The sequence below is a fragment of the Lagopus muta genome, chromosome 2, assembly GCF_023343835.1.
Source record: "Lagopus muta isolate bLagMut1 chromosome 2, bLagMut1 primary, whole genome shotgun sequence".
NCBI classification, from domain to species: domain Eukaryota; kingdom Metazoa; phylum Chordata; class Aves; order Galliformes; family Phasianidae; genus Lagopus; species Lagopus muta.
The window spans coordinates 56,268,777-56,290,920 of record NC_064434.1 but is presented as its reverse complement, the minus strand read 5'-3'; the positions used below and the strand labels follow the sequence as shown (position 1 = coordinate 56,290,920).

Here is a 22,144-nt window from a genome sequence, read left to right as displayed (position 1 = left end):
TCCATGTCTTTCTTGTGCTGGAAAGACAAGCTTTGATTTGTCAAGACTCCTTGTGATTGGAACGCTACTCTTCAGGTGACCACAACCACTTGTATAGATAGGTGGAGAATGCACAATTCTCTATGTCAGCCATGGTCTCCTCTATGAAGCCAGTCTACGTAGCAGCCAGTTAGTTGATCAGAATGGCCATGGCAGCTTTTAGAAGACAGAGTAAAGCTGCAGAGAATTTGGAGCACAGCAGCCACACGTGTCAGTGTCACACCAAAGGTGTACTGAGTTGACTTCTAAGGATGGTGACCTCATTGCAGCATTTCAATACCTAAAGGGAGCCTACAGAGGGGAGGGGAATCAACTCTTTGAAAGGGCTGATAACTGCAGGACCAGGGGAAATGGTTTGAAGTTGAGGGAGGGAAGATTTAGGTTGGATGTCAGGGGGAAATCCTTTACAGAGAGAGTGGTGAGGTGCTGGAACAGGCTGCCCAGAGAGGTTGTGGATGCCCTGTCCCTGGAGGTGTTCAAGGCCAGGTTGGATGGGGCCCTGGGCAGCCTGGTCTTGCATTAAATGGGGAGGCTGGTGGTCCTGCATGTGGCAGGGGGGTTGGAGATTCATGATCCTTGAGGTCCCTTCCAACCCTGGCCATTCTGTGATTCTGTGATGGTCTTACCTCAATTTTCTGAGGAAAGAGGGCACGTGTGACCACTCCTGTGCTCCCTTCTGACTTTTCAGCACACCATCATTTCTATCCCCTCAGGTAATAGAAATAGATGCTGGACTGCTGTTTGCCTGTTTGTAATCTGCTCCCCTTTTCAAATCTGCACATTTGTATTTTATTTTTAATTTTGTTACCTCAATTTTTCTTTGAAGCCTTTCATCTTTCCACAGATATCAGAATTCCAGACTAGAGGATCCTATGCAAGCTTCTCTGCTACTGATGAGGCAGAAAGATGATGGATAGAACAGAGTACTGAAGAGTGGCTGCTTGTTGAATTAACATTTTTTCCCCACTGTGTTTATGCTGCTTCATTGCTGGTTTTGCCTCTCTTTAGTGCGTTTTTGCTCACGTCTGTGATCCCCATGGTATTTCTCAATCCCCACCAGAATGTTGCAGCTGCTCCCAGTCCCCTGTGAGTAGCACTGATGCATTGCTTGCTTCCCCTTCCAGGTAATTAATGAGTAGATTTAACAAGATTGAACCTTTAAATCCCTCTGGTATCCAAGTAACCTTCCTCCAGCTACAATATGGTTCTGTTTGTTTTGCCTATATGGAGTGTTTGTTCCTGGAACCCACTGAAGTATTATGATAGGAAGTTGTGCGTGTATGCCTGGAACACCACAAAACAGAATTAAGAGAAAAAGGCCTTTTGTTTCTTTGAGCATAGAGAAGTCTTGAAATTAGTCTGGAACCTTTCTGTCAGAATTTGGAAAAGAACAGGTAGGCTGAGCTGTATAAAAACCGCTTCTGGGTTTGGGGTTGCTCTGTGGCAATGTCCCCATGTTTTGGATGCAGAATCCTACTCTTAGCCTGCTATAAAATGAAGCCACTTTTCTTGCACGATGATAGATCACTGAAATGTGCTACTTTCAGACCTAAGCATTCCTAATGGTACTCGGCATCTCATGAATTCTGCCTCAGCATCTGTGGTCTAAACTCCTGTTCTTAAGGTGTCTGCACCAGGGTTTTTCTCTGGAGCCCTTCCCAAAGACATTGTGTTTACTTATGTCCTTTATCACACTGTGGCTTTACTGAGGAATTTTAGGACAAGTAATGCTTTTGCAGAGGGCTGCGGTTCTCAGTTGTTAGCGAGGGAGTTACCCTGACCCTTACCTTGCATTGTTCCCACATTACTTTGCTGTTTAGGGTCAGGCCCTATAAAAATGAACATCACGCAGGTCTGTAATTTGCGTCCTGTATAAAAACAAAAGCCCAAGGTTGAGCACTTGTCTTCCTCTAGGTCTCCTGTGAGTGTCTGGAGCGCAGGTCTTAAGAGGAGCCACTGAGGGAACTAGGATTGTTCAATCTGGAGGAGGTTCCGAGGAGACCTTATTGCTCTCTCTATAACTACCTGAAAGGAGGCAGTGGCGAGGTGGGGGTCTGTGTGACAAGTGATAGGACCAGAGGGAATGGCTTCAAGCTGCACCACAGGGGAGGTTCAGGTTGCATATTAGGAGAAATTTCTTCTCCAAAAATGTGATCAGCACTGGAATGGGCTGCCCATGGAGGTGGCTAAGGCACTGTCCTGGAGGTGTTTAAGAAGCGTTTAGATGTTGTACTGAGGGACACGGTTTAGTGATAAATATTGGTAGTTGGTGGACGGTTGGACTGGATGAACTTGGAGGTCTTTTCCAGCTTTGGTGATACGATTCAATGCCTGCCCGTTAATTGGCACATGCAGAGAGCAGCTGGGATGGACGGAAGCTGACCGCGGCCCTTTCATCTCCCCCTTTCCCGAGCCGCCTTGCATCTGCCGGCCGGTGCCGGGCGGGGCGGGCAGCGGCGGCGGCTTCGGGAGCTCAGCTCGGCGCGGCTCGAAGCGGTGCGGGATGTTCTGCCTGAAGGGTGAGCGGGGCCGAGCCCCGCGCTCGTTTCCGGCTGGGTTGTGTTTGGGATGGAGGAGGGGCGCTGAGATGTTAGCCTTTGGGAGGGGGGAGGAAAAAAAAAAAAGTTGATTCGTTTGTTCAACGCTTTAGCGAGAAGAACGCGGATGTATTGCTCCTTTTGTGAGCAGGGAGCGGGACGGGCAGCCCGCGGGGATGCCGCAGTGCCGGCAGACAAAAGGACGGGCGTGTGGCGGAGTGGGGGCTCGGCTCCCGGCGGTCTCAGGGCCCGGGAGGAGCAGGGAGAGGGGCTGCTGGAGAGCCTCGGGGAACGGGGGTGTGCTCGGCCAAGGAGGGAAGGAGGGAGGGAGCGAGGGTTTTAATTGGCATTCCTGAGAACGTTCTGCTAATGTTTTTATTCAAAATCGGCCTTGTTGCAGCTTTTTGTTACCGAGGTGCGATGGTTGGAAGCCGATAGCGCGGAGCTGTTGTAAGGAGGAGTTTAGGAGCTGTAAAACACACCCTTTCCCAGTGAAAGAATAGCCGGTCGGGTTCAATGCTTGGCTGCTTGTCAGCCCGTGCTCTGAGTATTTCGCTCCTCTCGGAGCTGTTCAAAACGCCGATTACTTTCCCTCTCGCAATGGCTCCTATTTGCGCTAAGGATCTCGGTACACTTGCCAACCGTTAATGAAAAAGCAGAAACGAAGTTTCTTTCCGGCCGATTTTGGAGTAGTGAACCCGTGTTTCCAGGCAAAACCTTAATTAATGTAATGGCACGATTTTGCTGCGTATTGGTTTGTCTTAAATGAAATAGCTGCTGTGTACCGAGCACAAACCAACCAACCAAAACAAAACAGCTCTATTTGAACTGCAGAGCAAGGGGTTTTCAGTCCATGACATAATTCAGTGGATCACTGGAATTTAGAAACAGTGACAGTGGAAACCTTTTAAAGCATTAACTTAAAGATACGGACCAGAAGTTGTTTAAATAAAGAGCATAGCAGATAAACCATTTTGGGTAACAAGGCAGCTGGTAGGACTTGCTCTTCTGTATTTTTGAGCATCTGGTTGAAAATGAACCCAGGAGCAAAGTTTTCAGAGAAGCCCTAAGCCCAGCAATAATTCTGTATGGTGAAATTTAAAATAAAGTGAAAGTAGCCATGCTTTTTAATGCATGTCTAGATGAATGTGTGGGAACTGTTCTCAAATTGTTCAGGTTGTGTTTGTAAGGCAAGTTGTTGTTGTAGGACACAAAGCCTACAGTAGGGCCGTGCTTCAAACACGCCAAGGTACTGGGGAGCTGTGTTGAATAGCCATGTATTTGGAGTGTTTTTCCTCTTTGCATGCCCTTACATACTGTATTCTCTAAACCACTATTTTATTAATTTACAGTAGCCTTCTCCCTACCTTGAAGAGCACTGGTTACCATGCAGTGCATTATTAATTTTGGTTTGAAAATGAGGATCCTGAAATAATCAGCTGGGGCATTAATATTGATTTCTTTCTGTTAACCTCAGCATGTGCTGGAGAGAAGTGCTTGGGTACTCATCGAGGGGGAGGATTTGTTTGTCTTCGAAGCTGCACAGCAGGTCTGTCTCTCAGATACTGTTTTTGTTTAGGCTCTGAAGGCTTTGGGAGGGGTGGTGAAGTTGTTTACACACTGCCCTGGCTCCCATCTTTTTTTTTTTTGGGGGGGGGGGGGGGAAGAGGGGTTTCAGTCTTTTGATGAGCAGCCTTGATACTACAAGTTGTGGGTGGTGAGTTTGTGGAGTGACAAAGTTGGTGAGCTTGGTGGGTGTGGGTGTGTTCTGCGTGTAGGATCAGTTGATGAAATCCCTTCTTTAAAACCACATCTCCATGTATCTTCAGGGGCCTGGCCATGGAGCTGCCTCTTGTTTTTCTTTTCCTTCTTGTAGCTTTTCTACTCTCTTTGCACAGTCCCTAGTGGTGGCACAGTGGCTCAGAGCCCGTCCTTGCAACCCCCTTCCCCATTATCCATGAGATGCTTGGGAGAGAATGAGATGGGCAGTACATGCCTCTGCCTCTCCACCAGGGTGGCCTGTGCTTCTCAGTTCTCATGGCTCTGCTGAGCTCACCCTGGTACACGCAACAGGAGCTGCATCAGTGCGTGGTCAGAGCTGGGCACCCATAGTGCAACGTAAAACGATTGTTACAATTTGGAATTAGAGATAAATGGAAGATTGAAACCTCTTTTCTTCCAAAAAGCTCGATTCCTCGAAGGTTCACAAGCTGCAATTTGTTGGCATGTGCTAAAAATGAGGTCACGTTCCTGTGATATTTGCCTGGAGTTTCTCGTTGGTTTATAGTTCTGGTTGAAGGAAAGTAGTGCCAAGAAACACTGTGAAGCAGACATTTGTGCTTACTGCTGGCCTGTGCATGGGAAGTATTTTCCATCGTTGCTTGTCTTACAGCTGTGGATTTGAGAGGGAAGTCTTTTATACTAATAATAGCAAGAAGTTATGATAGAAGTTATCCATGAAAAATCCCAGGCATGTGCTGCTTGCTCCCTAGAGAAGGGCTTCATGGTAGAAATGGAGATTTTGTTTTATTATTTATTTGTTTAAAGGATCACAGGCCTGCTCACCAGTTGTCTCATGTGTTCTGTGCATGTAAAGGCATTCCTTGGATTCTTTTCTTGGCAGTGTTCTCATAAAATATCCAATGTTTGAAATCAGAAACAGATTTTCTCTTTAAACAAATACATTTTCCAAGTTGAACTGGGCAAGCAAAATTTTGTAAAACTTCCTTTCTTCTTTTTAATATATTTTATCTTAATGTGCAGCAACCCCAAGTGAGGGAAAGGACTTGCAGTCATCTAAATGGAAGAATCTGTCTAGAATTTAGGATTTAGCTTAAATCTAAGAAAAGAACTGATTGATCGTGCGGTATTTGTTCCCCTGACTTCATTTCAGTTTTTTAATCCTGTCTCAACTGTGTGTAACCACAGTTGGGCTTGTGAGTCAGATCCATTCGTTTTGTGGCTATTTCTTTGTCATATGCACGATTTCAGTAGTGAAAACAACTTTGAGGATGCTCCTTACCTGCAAATCTTCAAAATAAAAAAGCAATATGAAAATACGTGGAATGAATACAAGCAAATTAAAGAATTAAATTTTAGATGTGTGACTTTAAGCTGGTGAGCCTGTGGTGATAAGCTCTCTGCTTTGTTCTTCGTTTCTCCTGTACTCCATGGAATTACTCTTTTTGCTATGCTCTTTCCAAGCTGTTCTCTGTGCCGCTTCTTTTCCCGTCCCCATCCATGCCATTGCTTCCTCCTTCAGCTGTGAGGCAGCTGTGGGCTGCCACTGAGGGAAGTCTTCACATAACTTGGTCTTAACAGCTACATCTGCCAGAATTCTTTGCGTGGCAGGACAGTAATGGAGAGATCTGTCAGATACGCTATGTTCATTTGCTGTGAAACAAATCAATTTTTACATCAATACAGAAGGGGTTTTTAGAGTTTAAGACTGTTTGAAGTTTGAATTTTTTGTTGATGTCCTGTGCTGAGGGAAGGAGCAGGGGTGAAGAGATCCGTATGTGGCTATGTATGTTCATACCTTCCATGCAGGTCTGTCCTCTTTGTATCAGTGAGCAATGAACAGATTGCTTCCAACTGTGCCTGAAAGTACAAAATAAAATTGAGCATAGTGAAAGGAAGATGGCAGGTTTGAATAGGAAATTTCTCCCTGAAGTTATTCGGGTGTTAGGGAGTTTGAAGATGGTTATGTGGTTATATTTTGTCTCCTAAGTAGCTAACTAAATTGGAAAAGGGCACATGAGAAGGAGGGCAGCATGTGTAGAAATGAAGTGAGCTTCCAAGGCAGCTGAGCACTGAAGCAGTGTCCCTCAGCTCCACCTGTTCCCTGGGGTCTGCGTGCAGCTGGAGGGGCAAATGGAAGCCCAGGGATGCTTCTGCAGTGAGGGCCAAGCGGAGGGGAGCTGCTCCCCAGCTCTTGCCCCCATTATGGGGAGGTGGCCCCTAACGATGTTTGTTCATCTTGTTGGTTAAATGCTTTATGCTCCTTAGGGCTGCTTCATTTGACTGCCCTGACCAAATGGCACTGGCTCAGTACCTACCACATGAATGCCTTTTGTTTGGTGTGTTTGCTTTTTTCTTTTTTTGGTAACAGAACAGGGTGTGGGTATGTATTTTTTCCGTTAAGATTTTAAGGAGGCCGATGGCAGTGGGCGAAGCTGGGCTGAATGTAATCAGGTGCTAGATAAACATCTCCTCGGGTAGGCATGCCAGCCCTTCCCAGGCACACGGGTCTTTCACACTGTTACCCGAAATTGGTGTGGAAACAAAGCGGGTTGCATGGGTTTAGCTGTGAAAGCAGTTAGTACAGAGCCTCACCTTCAGCAGATCTTCAGCAGATAATCAGAAACGAGGAGATCCGGAGAGCTTTCAATGTTTGAATGTAGTTTGTGCTTTTTAAACGCAGCTGCAGGTGGGCACACAGACAGAAACACTTGAGGCTCGTGGTCTATTCAGGTGTAGTTCTTCAGTCTTAAAAGTTTATGAAAATTGACTTGTCTGCTGTCACAACCATATAATTAACGCGCATCTTTGCCTGCAATTTTACTTTCATACGGGCATTTAATGCATTCCCTCCCTTTCTGCTCCTTGTCTGCTTCACTGCAGGCTGCAGTAGGACTCCTTTGCACAATTCACACAATGCTGTAATCTTGAAGAGGGACTAATGGTAAACGAATCATTGGTAGGACGATCATCTGCTGTTTTCCTTGACCTGCTAATGTTTGATTTTTAAACAATACCAACCCACTGTCACCTGGAGGCTTGTGACCGCAGTACATACAGATGGTGATTGCTGTGCGTTGCAATAGGAGAGGGCAGTGAATTTCTGCCAAAGTGCAGCAAGAAGCCAACACTGTTAATTTTAAACAGCAAATCTGTGGAGATTACAGAATATGAAAACATAAGAAGAAAGTAGCATGCGCAGCTGATGGGATTCGTAAGTATTGAAGGAATTTCACATTGAAGTAGTCTTTGGAGCAGCGTGCACATACTTGAAACCTATAAATATCTTCACACATTTTTCAGTGGTTTAAGCTTAGTAATGGTCTTGCATTGCTTAAGTATAGCATTACCAGATTTACCAGATTTGTACTGTCTATGCTTGTCACTTGTCTACAATAGCTTTTTTTTCTTTCCCAGCCAGCATTTGTGCAGGAGACTGATGTGCTTCTGGGGAAATGCCATAAACTTTGGTCAAATAGGAGATCTGCTTCCTGTGAAAGCACATTGCCTGGCATTCAGAGATGGAAATTTTATTAATTCTTCTATTCAGAGTGCTGTCACAGCTGCGGTCCTGCCTGTGGTTAATGTCTGGTGAAACAGCCTATAATTACCCCAGGCATCTTATTTTAATGCTGTCCTAGTGCTGTCTGACTCCAGTCCTCTAGAGCATCCCACTCTTTTCTATCTGTATTTTTAAAAATTCAGAAAATGTTCCTGGCATTTAAAACTCTTGTGTAACTACTTATCTGGAACTTGAGACTTGAAAACAGTTTAAGCTTAATTGCTGATCTGATGCAGAGAGGTTACAAAAGAATGGCTTATTTAGTCTAGCTGGTAGCTTGAGAGGGAAATATCACGATGAGAGAGGAAACTTGTTGAAGTTAAAGTACAGTACTGGCACAAGATGAATGGTTTTGAGCAAGCTGTGAATTAATTGAAGTCTGACATTAAAAGATCCCAAACCATCTGAGGAGGGAAGTTGTGGAACAGGCTTCCAAACAGGATAATGTGGACAAAGAGGTTTTTAAGATGGCTCTTGATAAGTTTTGGTAGTTTAAGTCAGAATTTCTATAGCTAGTGAATGAGGTTTGTAGCAGTGGTCTTCTGGGCTAAGTGGAGGTCTGGGCACTGGACTGCATTTGTACTGTATGATGCAGTCATCTCACGTTTAAGTGCTTCTGGTGGTCTATCTGTGAGAACCAGAAAGAATTATCCCTTTACTTACTTAGTTGGCCCATCTGATATTTCTCTGTTTTGTTCTGCTGCAGGGAAAGACAGGGTGAGGAACAGGTGCCCTGCAGGTCCTCCTGGCAGCACACAGGCTTGCAAGTGTGCTCCACTCTCTAACCTTCCATTTAAATGAGCAACAGACTCTGCTGGTACAGAAATCTTGTACCAGGCTTGGGCTGGTTGGGACTCCTGGACCTCTCCTGTCCCCTTCTAGCATCGGGTGCACTCCAGTTGTAAGTTTTATTTTATAAGTTTCCTGCTCTCGCAGGGACCTCAGAGTTTGCTGACATCATTGTATGTTCTCTTTCTCTTTTCCTGTGCTGCCCTGCAGTTACATGTGTTTTTGTATTTTTTTTTTTTCTCCTAAGACTTTTTTAGTCTTAGGAGAATTGCTGCCTCTTTAACATGCTTATGTGAGATAAAGAAGCATGAAGCCTAAGTAATGAGGAAAGCCCAGGTTTTTCCTGCCTTCATTATTGAGGTCAACCAGCTGGACACTCTTGCCTGAAGGTTTAATTTTCAGAGGGGTTATATATATATATATATATATATATATATATATATATATATATATATATATATATATATATATATATATATATATATATATATATATATATATATATATATATTTTTTTTTTTTTTTTTCAGTAAGTTGGGTAAAAACTTCCTGCTGTTCAAATGCACACATGCATTCTTCTTTATACAGTCAGGTTTATTTTTTTGTCACAGTTTGATACCTCGGATGAACTCAGGAGGTTTTTGTACATGGTGGCAACCATGAGATTTCACTTGTACAGCAGTCTGTGGCTATTTCCCCATTCAAACTGGGTGTCGGCTGGAAAACAGATTGTGGCAACACCAATGCCTTCCTGAGGAAGAAGGGTACAAGCTGGTTTTAAACCTGGCAGGAAGTATTCTTCTAAGGAGGGGGTCTGAGGTGGGAACTGGGAAGACGTGTGAAGTGATGAAGGCTGCGGAAGTAGTAATAGTAGTAATATGAGCTTAGGACCTTAACTAGAATTTAGAAGTGAAACATTTCTTTCTCTCATGCCTGTTATGCAGCTATCTTCAGAGAATTTTATGAGGAATAAGACTCTTTTTGTTCTCTCTCTCTTTTTTTTTTGAGAGGGAAATTTGAAAAGGTGAATTGAAGTTGTCGTCTTGGTTTCTTTGTTGCTTTTTGAAGGCTTCAGAACAACATTTTTCTGCGCTATGGAGTTTCACCCCTGCAACACCCTGTTTTACCTGCATGAACAGATTCTGATTTCTTTTCAAAGCCTTGTCTTTCGTCAGCCCTTGGCCTGTCTACTGGTATTGTTGTGACCCTGGGCACACTCTGCAGCAGCATGACTTCAAGGACAGTGCCACCGCCTCGTGGCTGTCATGGAATTGCTGCCATGAGGTGCACTCGACCCCGTTGGGTTGAACAGCTTGGATCTCCACTGGAGATCTGAGATATTCTTGTGTTGGTCTCCTGATCAGAGGTTGCTCTTGTTTTCAGATCCTGCATAAGTATAAGCTCATGTGGATATGTATGTAAATCATTTCATGCATGGAAAGGCCATGTGCTCTGGGAGATTTACAAACAGTATTTGAAGTATAAAAACATGCCATAGTTTCATTGTTTTGAAGTCTAGTCTTGAATAATCATTCTCATTTGTGTAACTTCACTGTCATTTTTTCCTTTGAAAAGAAGTCTAAAGGGACAGAGTGACTTCAGAGTACAAAAAAGTCTATAATGTTCAGCCTCAGATTTATCTTGATCTGTAGTCTAAAGAAGATATATTCTGTCAAAATCTGTAATTTCAGGATATGTAATTCTGAAATTACCAGAAGTGTAGACTTGGAAAGTTACACCAGTTTTCCTTGTCTTGATTTGTGTTTTTGATATAGCCCATGAGGCATTTTGCATTGCTCACTCAGGGCTATGTAAGGGAAAATCTTTCCCTGGCACGAGGATGTCAGCATATGGGGAGAGTAATCTAGAGGGGGACTTATTTTTTTACAGCGTTGCTCGAAATTTCAGATTTTTTTTTCATTTGATTTTGTTCTAGTGAACAGACTGATATTGAAACCATAAACAATGGGATTTATTAATTTGTGTGTTTCCACGTGGCAGGTGTTCAGATGGCTGTTCTCCCCAAGTGCCTTTGTGAAGTTCATCCATTTTATTTGTTTTTTGGTGGTGTTTTTTTTCCTTTTTTTTCTTTTTGCAGAGCTGTAGCTCCAGGTGCCAAGAAGGAAAAGTTACTGGTAGACTGGAGCAGCTCTACCACATGTGTTCAAATCATTTTGTAGCAAAATCCAACACTGTAATTGTAAGAACAGTTCACTTCAACCATTAATTTGGTATTCTGTGTAAAGCAGCAGTCCAGAAATGTTAAAGGTATGAGAAGAACAAATCCATGCAGGTTTTTTTTTTTTGTAAAAATCAGGGCTTATGTAAAGGATACTAAAAGTTACACAGCATATGGTTATATTATTGATCCCTGGAGTCACGAGCATTCTTACAGTGTGATTTTAGTCCTGGATTGAAATACTACAACTTTGTACTGCTCCTCATTAGACTAATCTTTCCATGGTAGTGGCCACATATTTTTGTCGTTACTCTTTCTACTGGAATTTGATGCTTGATCTACAAATCCCAGAATGTACTTACTTTTTAAAGAAAAAAAGCATTTTGTGATCTGTTATAAAGTATGCAGGCTATATCTAGCCATAACTCTTAAGAAATGGATTCTAAGCTGGCTTAACTTGCATAATTATGATTTTCATCAAACTGTGACAATTTAGATTAAAAATGTATATTAGATATAAAATATTGAAACAACTAATCTTTCAGTATGCTTTATTGAGAGAGAAGACTGCTGGCAGAAATGCATGACATACACCAGCGATAAGGAAAATCTACATTAGTGAGTATTAGGGGAAATGGACTTCATAGCTGGGAGTGGTGACTGTGAAATCCCAGTGCCTGTGGCATTGTCCAGAGCTGTAGGACAGGGAGGTGGCAAGGGGGTGCCAGGGGGAGCATTCAGAAGCTGAGCAGATGTTTGACCAAAGCCTGTGTGTCAACTTGGCGATAGCAGGCTGTGCAGTGAAAAATATGATTATTGAATTGTTTTTTTTATGTTAGGTTCACCATCCTCACTCCTTCACCAGCACATTAGTATTATTGCATTAGTTTCTTTTTTTTTTAATGTAAAGATTAAGGGCAGTACTTTATGCCAAACATAAAGAGACATTCTGACGTACAACACTGAAGAACTTCTAGAAATACGTGGCAAAAAAATGACCTCACTTGATATGAATTTGAATCCTTTAAGTCTTTTCTATTGTTTTACTCTTGTGGGCCCCCTTGATTCTCAGTGGCGGTGTCAGTTCCAGCAGAGAAGTTGGGCAGAACTTCCTGCACAGAAGGACATGGGCTTGGGGTGGCAGCCTTTTGGTGGATGTTTTTGATAGCAGTGTTTGTAGAGTGGTGTAAATTGCTTTGTTTTTGTATTGAAGCCCTGCCATGCATTCAGTCCCGTGATAAGCTTCTTGGAGTGAAGGGAAGTTACTGCTGCTCCCTGTCAGAAGGATGCTTCCCTCTTCAGGCATACAATGGGAGTAGGGAGATAACTTCTTTCTTTTTCTGTTGCCATGGTAATGAGTTCAATAAGCAGATCCCCTCTGGGCAGTCCTCCTACAACTCTGTCATCGTTTAACACGAGTTGTGAAATAAGCTGCTAGAGGTGCAACTCCTTCATTTTGTGTTGTGTGTTTGTGCTGTACTGGCCCACTTGGCTCCCTGTTGTGGCTTCAGATGGGCAGCTGTCCTCTCACCCTGTTTCTAGTGAATTGTCTTTTACTCTGTATTTTCATAATCACAGAATATCCTGAGTTGGAAGGGACCCACAAGGATCATCAAGTCCACCTCATGACTCTGTGCAGGACCATCCATATTCAAGCCCTATGTCTCAGAACGCTGTCCAAATCCCGTTTGAACTCTGGCAGCTTGGGGCCATGACCACAGCCAGTTCCATGCCCACTTCCCTCTGGTGAAGAACCTTTCCCTGACACCCACCCTGCCCCTTCCCTGACACAGCTCCATGCCGTTTCTTTGGGCACTGGTCAGCAGAGAGCAGAGCTCAGAGCTGCCTCTGTTCCCCTCATGAGGAGCTGCAGCTGTCATGAGGTGTCCACTCAGCCTCCTCTGCTCAGGGCCTCAGAGGGACCTCAGTCACTCGTCATTCTTTCTGCCCTCCAGACCTTTCACCATCTTTGCAGCCTTCTTTTAGACACTCTCTTATCGTTTTATGTCCTTATATTGTGGTATCCAGACCTGAGCTCAGTGCTGGAGGTGAGGCTGCACGGCGCAGAGCAGTGTGGGATAACCCGTTCCTTGCCTAGTGTCAGTGCTAAGCCTGATGTACTCCAAGATACAATTGGCCCTTTGGATTCAAAGGGCACACTGCTATCTCACATTCAGCTTGCCATCAACTGGAGCCACCAGATCCCTTTCCATGGGGCTGCTCTGCAGCCTCTCATCGCCCTAGTCTGTGCCCCAGAGTTGTCCTGTCCTAAGTGACAAATGAGACCAAGCTCCTAAGCAAGGCAGCAAGTGTGGCTGCTATTGAGACTGCCACTAGTAACAGCTTCTCCTCAGAAGTGTAATCTCTCTGATGATTCTGTCTTCTCTCCCAAATATGCATCACCCCCCCTTCACAAAGGCAGTCTGGTTCGTAAAAAGCACCAACAAATCACTTCATCTTATCAAGTCTTATTTCTGTATGGCAACAGAGCTGAAATAGAAAAGCACAGAAAGATTTTTCTGATCTACCTGCTGCTTATAATGCTGGCTTTACTTGCTTTCTCATTTGACTCATTTGAATATTCCAAAGCAACAATCAAGATTTGATATTGAGCATCAGGCACTGTTTGTTGCTCCTAAGAAGGCTTTCAAATTGAAAGTAAAGATTAATAATTGCAACACACAAGTGTATTTTTAATTTCCCGGGGTCTAATGTAATGCAAAGTGTGTTTTTTCTTCTCCAATATCTTACTTTCATGCTATATCTCAAAACAATTATTGGATTAAAAGTAATTACAGAGGGCTATTACATAATAGCAAAGGAAAAAATGAAATTAAGATATGGAAGAGAAAGTAATGGGTATTCTTAGAGTTGATGAGGCGGGGAGATAACGGAAGATAGTTCCAGATCACAATGCAGTCTCACTGCAAGAGATGCACGTATGAAGAGGCAGAAAAGAGCTGTTGATGGAAGCAAAGATTTGCAGCAATCTCTGCATGGCTTTATTGGGAAGAGTGTTAGTGTTGAGCTCACAGTAAATATGAGACTGGAGAAGCTGTTTTGCAAATAGGGATAGAGTTGATTGAGAATGCCAGAAAGGAAGAAATTTAGGAGAATTTGTGAAGGAGTTTTATTCACACTACTCTTGGTTTATTTTCACCTTTTTTTTTGTTTTTCCTGTCTTTCTGTTGTGTCCAGGTGATACGTGTGCCTGCTGTGTTGGCAGGTCTGCAGGTTCCATGTAGTGTAGGGGTGCCCAGGAGCGGCAGCCCTGGCTCTAGGAGCCATAGTGGCAAAACACCATCACCTTCAGGGGGTTGCATCCAGCTTGTTACATGCGCAGTTGCTATAGCTTTTTACACAGTGTATTGTGTTGTTTTTAGTTACTTAAGTCCTTGAAGAAGAAAAAAGGAAAAAAAAAGAAAAAAAGGAAGATAGAAGCTAGATAGGTGTTGTATGGTCACAAGCAGCTGATGAAAACAATTCCATGAGAGTGCTTAGGGGTAACAGCATGGAGCTCCAAGTGCACCCAGCTGTGGGGCAGCTGCCCTGCCTCAGCCCTTTCATCACCGGTGCTCATTGATGTCCCCTGGTATTGTAAGAGCTCTTCCAATGTTTGATTTGCTTCAGAAACGGTAAAGCTGGTACATCCTGCTCTCTTCCTGTTTGAGCTACTGATTTTCAGTTAAAAAAGGAATTACAGTACCTTGAGGTTGTTGGTTTTCTTTCTCTTGCTTTTGAAATTTCTTTGTTTGCTGCTTGTATGTTTGATGAATGTGAGTCAGGACTTGAAATGCACTGAATGTTTAATGCGCGAAAAAGAGGAAGGGGCTGAGAGAACAACGTGTTTGAAACCCACGAGGTGGCAGCAGCCAGAACAGAGACATTGGGGCACTGCAGTCGGGCACAGCTGCGGTCCCACTGTGGTCCCACAACAAGGACTGTTATCCTTGTGCAGTCTGGGGATCCTTGCCCTCTGGGAGCATTGTTTTGAGGTTTACTTCGTGTTATATGGCTCCAATGAAATACACTGGAACTAGATAATCTTAAAGGTCCTTTCCAACCCAAAGCATTCTGTTATTCTATGTTTAATGTATAAATAATATATATTTTTTACTTGTTTGCTTTACAAATAGCTGTGATTATTTGCAATAACCTACAATTTGAACCCTCATCTAATCAGCCAAAAAGCCCAGGGTGCATCAGCCCTTTTCTGCTAAAAATAGAATCGCTGTCTAATGAGGGCAAAGTTTATCCCTGTGGATTTCTACCAGCTCCCTTTAATTTCAAATGTGACTCTTGGGCTTGCATTGGAAATTACTTCATTTCATGGTTTTGCTCTGCATTGTTATATATGTTTTTGTGGCATTATTTTAGTATGCTGTATATATCACCTTTTTTTTCTTCTAGGCGGGGGATCTACAAATTGTGCATGAAGACCCGTGGTAGAATTTCTTATGTGTATTTTTGAAGCTTATGTTGATAACCGAGTAGGACTGACACACCCATACTTTGTGATTCCTAATCCCCTGTTTCCATTATGTATATCCTACAGGCTTTTAAAACTCCTACATGTACTAAGTTATCAGTACCACTGCTCTTTTCCGAGGTCAGGAGCACGTAGGCATGTCTGATAAAAGTGCTGATGTTTTCTTTGGTTGTATTTTTATTTTGTTTCTTGAAATCATGGCGTTAGTCACAATTTGAGGCATCCATCAAACTCTTAACAACGTTCTTTCTTTAGACCAAATGTTGTTTCCAGTACAATGTAATCATTTTCCTCCCCAATTATTCAAGCTCTTCATAATAAGCCTGTAAAGAGATGGTTTAGCAAAAATGAAATATGCTGATAAAAGGATGAATATGCATGTCTAACAAGCTCCTCAGAGCATTCATACTTGGATTACTAATAGTTCAATGTTTAAGTGGTGTGAAAAAGAGTAATAAAGGAAACGCTATTTGGGAAAGTCTCTTTATTAACAATAGCTCAAGGCTGAGAAAAACGAACACTTCACTGTGTTTAAAAAATAAAACAGTACTTTAGCTGAAGTAGAATTGTGAAGTCTATTCAGAAATTTTATGGTAAGATTTTAGGTGAAATTTTCACTCAGATTATTGTTCCATATACTTTAGCATTAAAGTAACTTTTTAATAGCTTTTTTGGAGAAGAGGGCAGAAGGTAAAGTTCACAAGATACACAGTGTCTTTCTCACATGAGAACAGTACATCCAACAGGGCATCCTCTTCCCAACTATGTATGATTTTATATTTTCTAATAGCTGAGAACTGTCATCAGATCATGTATCGTATGTGTTACTTATTGTATATGTTGCCAAGGTCTTCCAGGTGTTGGAGAAGAACAGATTTATTCTGTGAAAAATTTGTGTAGACGTTAGTGCCTGCCGTATGGTAAATATACTTGTTAAACTGGATTTCAGCCCTGATCCCATTATCGTGCATCAGCCTTACTGCGTGAGCACGCATTGAGAACGTGGCTAATGGGGTTTATCTGTAGTCCAGAAAAGTGCATGTTAAATGTTATTGGGTTTTCAGGCCAATATGTTATCCTGTGTCATCTTGTTAAGTGCTTGGGAACATCTCAGTCTGCTGAACATTGAATTTTGCATTTTTCCTCTATCTTATTGCATCCTTGTTTTCATTGTGTGCTACAGAATAATACCAATATCAGAAATTTTGTTCATCTCCAATAGATAAACTTTTCCCAGGACCCCCCTATGGTGGAAGAGGTGAGGCAGTGAGCACTGTGCCAGCTCTGCAGGTTACAGTTACTGCTCCATTCAGGAGCTCTTGTGCATTGTATATATGAGCTGGTTTGCAAGTAGCACCCATGGAGATTCACCCCCTTAGGAAGGCTGTCTAGACACCCATTTATTCTGGTGGACACAAGGATATGTGGTTTATGGGAGAGCTGAACTCAGACAGTGTTCATCACAGGTTCTTTCTCATAGTCTGATGAGTAAATTTACTTGGCTTTGTGTATTTGTCTTTGCCTCAATGCCCCGTGACCAGCATTCAGCTGGTGCCCTTGGGTTCCCTTTATGCATGTGGAAGAGCCACTGTGCTGGCAGTTCTTGCTTTTCTTGTTGGTACGTTCACTCCTGTCCATCCCTACTGGTGCCAACACTTGAAATGCCTGCCAAAAAGTATTAGGTTATAGACAAGGCTTATTTCATCCCTATTCATTAAAGTTTTCTGGTACTTTTCATTCAAAGACCTGTTTTCTTCTGTTTGCAAGTTTGCTGAGATTCAACCACGTAAGGTATCTGTAAATCATTGTATAGAGACAGTTACTTCTTCAGATCATTTTACAAAGTAGCAGAACATTTGAAAAACAAAACAAACAAACAACAAAAAAAAAAAACAACAAAAAAAAACCAATTACCAAAATAGGCAGCTTCTTGCTTGCTTTTCCATTGCCAGCACGGCTGGCTCAGTTCTGCAGACGCCTTCTGCTGGGTGGTGCATTTTACATGGTGTGGTGCCACAGGCAGCCTATGAGCACACAGTGTTCCCAGGCTGGGACAGAGCTGCAGGCAGCAGCAGGCAACGTGCGTGGTGTCAGGAAGGCACAGGAGCTGTGTCTCACCTGACGTGCTGTTGCTTTTTCCTTAACCAGTGGCTTTTCTGTCCAAATGTATTATTCTAGCTATCAACTACAAAGCAATAGAAGTCTTTTTTAAAGTACATAACTAACTTTCCTGACGTTTCTTTGTGTCCCTGTGCAGAGCCAGGGCCCTTCACAAATGGTATGGGTTGAGACTATAGCGTTTGTGAGGAGTGAAGCAAGTAGACCCAGAACTGGGCTCAGTTAGCTGTGCTTTGTGTAGACCTCTAGTGTTGTCCCTTTGGTAAAAACGCATGTCCTCTCGTGCTGCCTCTCAAACAATCAAACTTTAAAATCAAACTTTAAAAAGCTGCTGACGACAAAAGGTTATATGGGGTTTGTGTGCGCCTTTCTGTGCTGTTTTTCTTGCAGTCCTGATCTGAGCAAGCTGTGGGCTGACTGCAAAGCCCAGGAAAGGCATGCTTCCTGAGCCCCGAAGGAAGATAGTGTGTAGGATGCGAGATTAGGGTTGGTGTGGAAACCAGCATGGAAACTTCCTTAGCAGGGCTGCCTCTGGGTGAGGCCCTGGAGGCTGTTGGCTTGTGGATGAGGGAACCGAGGGGACCTCAATTGTAATCCTGGCTTTTCCTCTCTGTAGGCGGGTCCCTAAATCTCACTGAGACTGTTTTTGTCTTTAAATAGGAATAATGCCTCTCCTTTAGAGATGTTGTGGGATATATTTATTTATGCAGTACTAACTGAGAACAAAGTGAGAACTGCTTGTATTTTGTGCTTGCTGATGTGGCTTACCCTGAAAGATACCTGCTGCTTGATGATTACAATGACTCTGACTTTGAAAGGGAGTGTTCTTGCTAACATCCAAGTACAGAACTTGCAATATTTCATTTATTTTATTCAATATGTCTTTTCTGCTGTCACATCCAAGAAGAATGCAAATGCTCCTGCTCTTGGCAGATCCGTGCCCCAGTAGTGGTGGTTCTCTGCCTGTCAGCATCCTAGCGATTACAGCCCGTTAGCTTTAAATAAGCTTCTTGGTTGTGGCCATCTGTATGGCCCCAGTACCTGCTGGTCAGAGGGCGGTGAATAATCGGGGATAAGGCTTAAGAGGAGCAGCAGGCTTGGGTGGGAGCAGGAAGGGAGAAGCCTGGGGAGACAACTCAGTGTCACAGCTCTATGCTGTGAGACAGGGGCAGTGGACGGGAATCCAGCAGCTAGGGCAGGCTGTTCATTAGACAATTGATTTTTTTGTTTGTTTGTTTGTTTTAAGGAATAGTAGAACCTCGCTCAAAACGGTTTGGGCACAACCAAATAGTTTATTTTCTCTTAAGTATAGGAGGAGAAAATCTTCTCCTTCATAGTGCTTTGAATGTGTCTGCTCACGGGTTGTGAGCCACTCCCTGTTGCACTGAATTAGCCACTGGGGACAGCGGGACCATCCTCAAGAGCAGCACAGCACAATGATCGCCTATGTGCGCTGCCTGCCTGCAGAGCCGATGGTCGGGTGCCTCAGCAGCAGCAAGTGGCAGCCGGGCTGCAAGGATGAGGATGAGGAGGAACTCATCCCACTACATGCTGGAAGGATGGGCAATGTGTACCCCAAGTTGCCTGGGCGCCTCAAGAGGAAGCTGCTGAGAAAGGAGGATGACAGCTTCTGGCCGAGTAAGGAAGTTTGGATCCTTTTTGTTGGGTACTGTGGTTATTATTAAAGGACTAAATAGGTAAAATGTATCTGCAAGTGAGGAAAACATCCATGTTTTTCTTACTCTTTTAGAGAATGAGGAAATTGGGAAGAATCTTGTTCTGAGAACATATTTTGACTTTGGAAAATGTGTGTAAATACACAGGTGTGCCAGCAAAGTTAGAGCTGCATGGTACTGCCCTCATGTATGTGTTCTGCTTGTGTCTGAGAGGTGTTGAGCGTTTGCTTTCAGCTCAGTAGTGCTCCTCCTTAGCAAAATTACTGGTTTAGTTGAGTGGAGCTGTTGACATGGTGCTCTAATTGAAAGCGTAGAAATAATCGGTGGATGAAAGGACCAGGAGAAATAAGAAATAGGTCTGAAAGGCAAAGATCTTTAACATAGCTGATGAGTACTTAAAGAAACCTGCTTGAATAACCTTGGGTCTCTAAGGTTGTTTTCCCCCTGAAGGTGAGAAGAAAGAATTCCTGAATTGTGATGACTCTCTTTTTCAAATCTGTATAGTTTCTTGTTTCATTAGCAAATACAGATGGGGAAAAGGAGAGAGCCTAGGACAGACAATGGTAATGTTTCATTTTTAGCCTTATTGCTTGCCTTTGTTGTTTTTTTTTCTGACCACCTAAGCAAAGGCACCCAGCTGTTCATGGAATGGTTGCTCTAAAAAGTGTTTTAGGGTGATGGGGGCAAAATTTCACAAGATAAAGGAACTTTTTCCTGAAAAAAACAAAAACAAACAAAAAAACCCCAGCTGTCTGGCTTTCTTACACTAGATTTATTTCCCCCTCCCCCCCCCAAGTGTATTGATATGTTCACAACTGTGTTGATTTTCTTTTCCTCATTAGTGTTTTGCTGGTCATCTGACAGTGTCTAATTACTGCCAGATCGATAAATCTAGCCACGCAGTGCTAACTCTGATCAGTGAAATTGCACGTCTGCTTCCTGTTATGCTCCATGTACAATTTCATAGCCTCTGTATTCTATGAGACCTATTAGAGAGGCACCCAGAGGTGTTGGGAAGCCACCCCAGTGATGCTGCAGAGCAGGACATGACCCCCTCAGGGCTATGCCAACTAGGGGAAGGCCTTTGGTAGCTCCTGCTGCACTGCATTATAAAAGCTTGGAGACTGAAGTAGTTGGTTTTGCATGTAAATAGTTGAGTCTCTTCAAGGCACCTTTCAGGTTCTTCTTGGGAAAACTTGGTGGCCTCCGAGTTTAAATAATACAAATAGCTGTGTGGAGAAGTGCCTAGGAAATTGTTTTGCATCTAAATAGTGGGATTGAGATCCCAGGTATGCAGTGGGAGTGTCTGCTTTCCTTGTCCAAGTGCATTCATTTTGTTGGCATTGCTTCAGTGATTTCCTAATGAAGAGAGAAGAATTCTTTTAAGTACTATTGACTATTTTAAAAGGTATGCAAACTACTTGTAGTTCGGATGATTTGTAATATAGCACATATATAGGCAGTTCAGTGGTTTAGTTGAGACTTACCAAAGCTTTTAAAAGTAGTTTCTGTGCCCCAGTGATAAACTTTTACATATTGAAGAATGTATAGTTGATTCTCATGGGTTGAGTTTCACTGGTGTCTGCTACAATCCTGGGCAGCCTGATCTAGTGATTGGCAACCTTGCCTACAGCGTGGGAGTTGGTGACCGATCATCTTCGGAGGTCCCTTCCAACTTAAACCATTCTATGATTCTATATGCATTATGGACCATTGAAGCTTCTGTACGTAATGCTGAATTCTCCAAACTGTGCACTGTAAGATCAGCTGGTTGTTTCTGGCCGTGCCAGTACCAGTGCCGAGATGCCAGCCCTGCCCACCGGCTGCCTTTCTTTGTGTTCCTCCTCAGCCCATGGAGACAAAAGAATGAAAATGCAATTAAGCCATCAGTTAAGTGTTATTGGTTGGACAGGTCCTATTTCTCTTTGAGATAGGGAGACCTGTGCTGCTTTTAACCTCTGTTAATGTTTATTTTAAGGAACAAAAGTGTTTCAGAGTGGAAGTGCTTTCTGGGAAAGGGTCAAGTGATAGCTGCTAAGCACAGCAGGTGCTCATTGGCCAGTATTATCTCTGGTGATAACGGCCTCCATGGGAACCCCATCGTGGAGATTTCACAGGCAGAAAATGCCCTGGGCAGCATTGGGGTCGTTTGCAAACACAACTGCAGCCCAAGTATTGAGCTCCGTGCCTGGGGGCAGTTTCCTCATCGAGAAGTGTTTAGTCTTTGGTACTCCTTTGCACTGCAGTGCTATCAGGCAGTTTTCACATGTGCGTACAGGTTGGGGTGCTGCAGCCACAGCCACCAAAGGACCAGGTTAGGGTTTGGTGGCTTCGTTCAGCTGTTAGCAGTTGATCCCACTGAAAATTGCAAGTAAGGGGGTGCATGAAGTGGAAACTGAGCATTAGCAACTCAGTCTTGTTTCTGCTTCCGTGATGCCGTTCCTCTGCTGTCACTGCTGCATTCATTGAAAATAGGTAATGCACGATTGAAACAAGCCAGAATTCTGGAATATGGCTTCTCAGAGCCTTCCTGCTTGGAGGAAGAACAACATTACAGTAGTGGAGGGACTAGCAGCATCTCATGCATATCCATGACTGTGGAACAACTCCAGCACTGTTGTGTCTGTGGTTAGTTTTCCTACAGCAAAGCTGATCTGAAGCTTTGGGCTGACCAGGCCTAGCAGAACTGCTAGAACTGTTTTCAGTGCTAGCTGGACTGGGTGAGAACCTGCTGGCAGAGCCTGCTGCCTCCAAATGCTGCCACCTCCTGCTCGGAGCATCACCTGCCTCTTGGGCTCAGCATCTCTGCTACGTGCTTTATCCAACTTCCTACATTTAAAGGCATTTTATGCTAACGTAGCTAAACTGTTGCATCAGTCTTCTTTTTTTTTTTTTTTTTTTTTTTAAATGATGTTTTGGTAAGAATTTTGGAGGTTTTTTTTCCTTCTTCTGCAAGCATGAGGGGGAACCAACTGCAGTATTGGATTACTTTTAATGTTTGTTGAACAGTAACTT

The 22,144-nt window shown here is 43.3% G+C and overlaps 1 protein-coding gene across 12 annotated transcripts in view; it reads left to right on the top strand.

Moving 5' to 3' along the window:
• NHSL1 (NHS like 1) overlaps nt 1-22,144 on the top strand; it is a 164,281-nt gene that overhangs the window by 79,024 nt on the left and 63,113 nt on the right. Inside the window, exons 1-2 of one of the 12 annotated variants that reach the window (XM_048935457.1) lie at nt 2,523-2,558; nt 4,054-4,125. The exons of 9 other annotated variants lie outside the window; for them this stretch is intronic. In XM_048935457.1, the coding sequence (XP_048791414.1) occupies nt 2,543-2,558; nt 4,054-4,125 (88 nt within the window). In that variant the 5' untranslated portion in view covers nt 2,523-2,542. Of the gene's footprint in view, nt 1-2,522; nt 2,559-2,688; nt 2,720-4,053; nt 4,126-18,896; nt 19,092-22,144 lie in introns of those variants that run through there. 2 more of the 12 variants (XM_048935458.1, XM_048935456.1) reach the window with 2 other exon arrangements.